At 45.1% G+C, this 5,418-nt stretch overlaps 1 protein-coding gene across 3 annotated transcripts in view; it reads left to right on the forward strand.

The window, feature by feature from the left end:
• The first annotated feature begins 2,039 nt into the window (after window positions 1-2,039).
• Pik3r4 (phosphoinositide-3-kinase regulatory subunit 4) overlaps window positions 2,040-5,418 on the forward strand; it is a 68,990-nt gene continuing 65,611 nt past the window's right edge. Inside the window, exons 1-3 of one of the 3 annotated variants that reach the window (XM_008825110.3) lie at window positions 2,041-2,091; window positions 2,532-2,629; window positions 3,390-4,163. In XM_008825110.3, coding sequence (XP_008823332.1) covers window positions 3,431-4,163 — 733 coding nt within the window. In that variant the 5' untranslated portion in view covers window positions 2,041-2,091; window positions 2,532-2,629; window positions 3,390-3,430. Of the gene's footprint in view, window positions 2,092-2,531; window positions 2,630-3,386; window positions 4,164-5,418 lie in introns of all 3 variants that reach the window. The other 2 variants (XM_008825111.3, XM_008825112.3) reach the window with 2 other exon arrangements.

The raw sequence follows: 5,418 nt of genomic DNA on the forward strand, positions 1-5,418 counted from the left end.
TCTTAATGGACAGAAGAGTTCAGAAGACCCTCATATACATATAGGACATTTTTTCATACTAATTGTGTCATTTTAAATAAGTGGGAGAGTGGTTCACTTGTTAACAGTTTTTTGGTAACTGAGTATCTGAAAAAAAAAACCCCTCAAATTGGATAGATACTTCAATAATTTAAGGATCCAAAATGAAAAAAAAAAAAAACAAAACAGAACTCATGAGAGAAACAAAAAAATATTGTGGCGGGGAACCTTTCCTATGTAAGTGCCAAAATCTAGACACAGAATGAAGGTCACTTCACCTAGACCCTGAAGCCACTGCATATCTTGGGGCCACCTTACCAGAGCAGGTGATCATTGAATGGATGGGGGAACAGATGAAAGAGAAGAAAGGTGCCAGGTATGATGTAATAACTTCCAAATTTATGGTTTGGGGAAGCTAATGGGTGAAAGGAATGTTGTTTTAGGAATGCTTATAAAATACAGTTGGGCCGGGGGGCATGGTGGCATATGCCTTTAAACCAAACACTCAGGAGGCAGAGGAAGGTGAATCTCTGTGAGATTAAACCAGCCTGGTTTACATAGAGAGTTCTAGGCCAACTGGGGCTACGGAGAGACCCCATCTCAAACAACCAAGAAATATAAATAAAAATAAAATATTCAGTTGTGGATTCAAGCATTTGCTATTTTTATTATATAAAGAACTCTTTATAGATGATAGATCGATAGATTGATAGATTGATAGATCAATAGATCGATCGATAGATAGATACATAGATAGATAGATACATAGATAGATAGATACATAGATAGATACATAGATAGATACATACATAGATAGATATAAATACAGGGTCTCAAGTAGCCCAGGCTGGCCTCAAACTTGCTATGAAGCCAAGGTTGACCTTGAATGTCTATCCTACCACCTGTGTCTCTGAATCCTGGGAATACAGTCATTGGTCACCATGCCTGACCTTATATAAAGAACTCCTAAAACTTAAAAAATGAAGAACCAGGGGCCGGAGAGATGGCTCAGCAGTCAAGAGCACGGACTGCTCTTGCAGAGGATCCCGGTTCGATTCCCAGCACCCACAGGGTGGCCAAAAACCGTCCTTAACTCCAGTTCCAGGGGAATCCGAAGCCCTCTTCTAACCTCCGCAGCATTGCACAACAGGGGTGCACTCACATACATGCAGGCAATACACTCATACACATAAAATAATAAAATACTTTTTAAAAATGAAGAACCAATTAAAGACATACAAAGGATTTACTTTATTCTGAGATGCTGGAGATTGAACTCAGGGCCCCAAGCATGCTAAGCAGTAATATACCACCAAGCTGTATCTCCAGTCCCTGACAAAAGATTTAAATAAAATATTTATTTTTATGTGTATGTCTTTTACCTGCATGTACTTAAGTGTACCATGTGCATGCAGTGCCTGCAGAAGCCAGAAAAGGGAATAGGATCACCTGGAACAGGAGTTACAGATGGGTTGTGGGCCACCATGTGGGTGCTAAGCCCAGAGCCCAGGTCCTCTGCAAGAGCTGTCAGTGCTCTTAACTGCTCCTCTAGCCCCATTAAATAAACATTTTTTCCCCCAGAGAAGTTAATGAATGGCCAACATATACATAAAAAATGCTCAACATCATTAGTCTTTTTGGAAATGCAAATCAAAACTACAACAGTAGTAGCAGTAGTACTATGTATGCTCTTGATTATTTTAAAAAATATTTTATTTTTATTTGAGTGTATTGATTGCATGTAAGTGCACCCATGTCCTGCAATGCCCACGGAGATCAGAAGAGGTCGTTGGATTCACTGGAACTGGCGTTACAGGTGGTTGTAAGCCAAAGTGCTGGGAATCGAACCCCAGGCCTCAATATGCAGATTTTGTTGGCCTGGAACTCACTACATAGACCAGGCAGGCCTCAGAATTTAGGAACGAAAACATTTCATTCTCCAGGCTCCCCTCATTCCTGAGCAACTAGTTTCCTACTAGCGCGCTTCCTTAGACCTCCTTCCGTCACTTCCGCTCCGCAGTCGGAAGTGAGGTCAACCCGGAGGCTTTCCCGGGAGTTCACTGTTTCCCGCAGGTGAAGTAGTGTTTCCCTGAAAGGGCGCCCTGTCGTTGCACCTCCCAGCCGGGTGGAGGCCAGGCTCCGGCCCGAGGGGTCCCGCGACCCGTGCGGGAGGCCACCGGGGACGGGATGCGTGGCGGGGCCGGCGGGTGGGTGGCCAGAGCTGCCCGGGTAGAGTCGAGTGCGCTGGCCCCTCTCCCTCCAGCCTCTCGGCTCCTACGTGAAGGTCCCCGCCCGCGCCGTCCCCTTGCGGACCTCGGTCGCGCCCCAGCCCCCCTGCACTGCCGGGACCCCAGTGTGCTAGCCTGAGGCCTAGGATGACGTTCCTCCGTGTGCAGAGCCGGGGCGGGGTGGGAGACTGTTCCCGCGGAAGGTGACTTTGGATCTCTTCGCGCGGGTGTGCGCCTGGGTTTGCGTTCCCTGAACGACCCTGCTGGGCTTTCTTCTTGTTGCAGATCAGAGGAGTTGGTGCCTCGGTGTAGATGGTGGGAGGGCCAAGAAGATACTGATTTCGGCTGCCCAACCCAGGAATTAAATGACCCGTTTGTGTCAGGTGATTGTATTTTTAAGGTTTTTATGTCCAAAGAAAGGTTTTTTTCCAAAGAAATTACAGTTTGCTTGGACAAGAACTGTGTTATAAGGTGTTTTTGTGACTTTGCAGCATGAAACACGGTACTGAACACATAGTAAAGGCACAGTAACACTTTAAACCGATACCAACAAATACCTGTTATGAAATTTTAGCTTAATGTTGAAGGGACCAGGCAGGCCTGGTGCAGAGGCCTGTAAAAACCAGCACTGGAGAGGTGGAGGCAGGAGGATCAGGAATTCAAGGTCAGCCGGACCTACAAAAGATCTTATCACAGAACAAAAGCAAAAGATTGAAGAAAACCGGGTCTCAGGCCTCCTGGCTCCTCCTTTAGTCTCAGTCCTGGGGAAGCAAAGGCAGGGGAATCTCTGTGAGCTCAAGGCCAACCCATTTGGGGCTACAGAGAGAGTCAGAAAGACCAAAAAACAAACAAAAACCCCACCAAACCAACGTTGAAGGAACCTATTTAAATGTAGTTCCGCTTGTGGAAAGGATGTCATGAAGTAACACCTCTTTCTGGGTAAAATGGGTCTTTATATAAATTTGACTGAGTTTTGCAGACTGCTTGGTTCTACTAGGTTCCATACACCCAGTGGAAAAGAAGTAGGATGCATCTGCATTTTAGGAAAAGCCCATGTAATGGTGATTCCTTCACTTTTTTGTTTCTTCCCATTTTAATGATCATTCTCTCTCTGGCCTCCCCCCTCCCTGTCGTTTTAAGTAGGCATTGTGTTGTACCTTGCTGACCCTGAGGTGCCTGTCATCATGGGAAACCAACTTGCTGGCATTGCTCCTTCCCAGATCCTCTCTGTAGAGAGTTATTTCTCAGACATCCATGACTTTGAATATGATAAGAGCTTGGGAAGCACTCGCTTTTTTAAAGTTGCCCGAGCGAAGCACCGAGAAGGCCTGGTGGTTGTGAAGGTCTTTGCAATTCAGGATCCCACGTTACCCTTAACCAGTTATAAACAGGAGCTGGAGGAACTCAAGATCAGGCTTCATTCTGCACAGAATTGCTTACCTTTCCAGAAAGCAGCAGAAAAAGCATCTGAAAAAGCAGCTATGTTATTTCGGCAGTATGTGAGGGACAACCTCTATGATCGCATCAGTACCCGGCCCTTTCTAAATAACATCGAGAAGCGCTGGATCGCTTTCCAGATCCTGACCGCAGTGGACCAAGCGCACAAATCTGGAGTCCGGCATGGGGACATCAAGACTGAGAACGTGATGGTCACCAGTTGGAACTGGGTTCTTCTAACGGATTTTGCCAGTTTTAAGCCCACTTACCTTCCAGAGGACAACCCAGCAGACTTCAACTATTTCTTCGATACCTCTCGGAGGAGGACTTGCTACATTGCTCCTGAACGTTTTGTTGATGGTGGCATGTTTGCCACTGAGTTAGAATATATGAGAGATCCCTCAACTCCACTCGTAGACTTAAATAGCAATCAGAGGACGCGAGGAGAGTTGAAGAGAGCAATGGACATCTTTTCAGCAGGTACTGGAGTTGGTCAGATTAGCTAATTTACACATTTATGTGTTCTGACAAGCATAGAAGTGTAACTTTTTGTAACTTGCCAGATGTTCAAGAATTTCTTTGGGGAGATTCATAAACTATTTCAAATAGATACATTCTTTCATCGGATATGTTTGTTAGAAATGCGAAGGGCATTTCATTTAAATATTCAAAGATATTTGCTTCAAAATGATGGTGACAATAGATACTATATACCCTTTTTTAAAAAATACTTATTTTTATTATTTTATGTATATGAGTATATTGCCTGCATGTTTGTAAGTGCACTCATGTGGTGCAATGCCCATGGAGGTCTGAAGAGGGCATTAAATCCCCTGGAACTAGATTATGGATGGCTGTTAGCCGCCACGAGGGTGCTGGGAATTGAACCTGTGTTGTCTGCAAGAGCAGCTATTGCTCTTAATGACTGAGCCATCTCTCCAGCCCGGTATATGCCCTTTCTGTTTTAAAAATTTTTTTTTTTGTCTTTTTGAGACAGGGTTTCCCTGAAGCCCCAGCTGACCTGGAACTCACTGTGTAGACCAGGCTGGACTTGAACTCACACAGATCCAACTGCCTCTGCCTCCCGAGTGCTGGGATTAAAGGCATGTGCCACCAAGCTTGGCCTCCTATATGCCCTTTCTAAAAATTATTTTATTTCGTGTTTATGTGTATTGTGTGTGTGTCTCTGTGTGCGTATGTACCTGTGTTTGTGGGTGCCCTTGGAAGCCAGAAGAGGACTTTGGATTCCCTGGGCCTGGAGTTAGAGGTGGCTGTGAGCCACCTTACATGGGTGGGTTTTGGGAAACAAACTCAGGTACTCTGGAAGAGCAGTAAGTGCTCTTAACTGCTGAGCTACCTTGCCAGCCCCTATATGCCTTTTTAAAACTTTGCACTTTAATATAGAGGTAGATACTGCAGAAATCACAGTCACATTTCACTTCAGTCTTTGCTGTGGCGGTGATAAGCACAGGAAGCTGTTACAGAAACACATAGTTGATTAAGTTTCCATGAGAGTGATGGGTAGAGAGGCTAGGTCAGGCTAGGCTCGGTTAGAATGACGCCATTTAAACAGAGACCTGCAGAATGATTGGGAGTTAGTGTTTTTTTTTTGTTTTTTTTTTTCCTTTTCTCTTTTTGGTCTTTTTTGAGACAGGGTTTCCCTGTAGCCCCAGCTGTCCTGGAACTCACTACGTACACCAGGCTGGCCTTGAACTCACAGAGATCCGCCTGCCTC

Source organism: Nannospalax galili, unplaced genomic scaffold (assembly GCF_000622305.1).
Source record: "Nannospalax galili isolate Female #2095 unplaced genomic scaffold, S.galili_v1.0 scaffold369, whole genome shotgun sequence".
Taxonomy (NCBI): Eukaryota; Metazoa; Chordata; class Mammalia; order Rodentia; family Spalacidae; genus Nannospalax; species Nannospalax galili.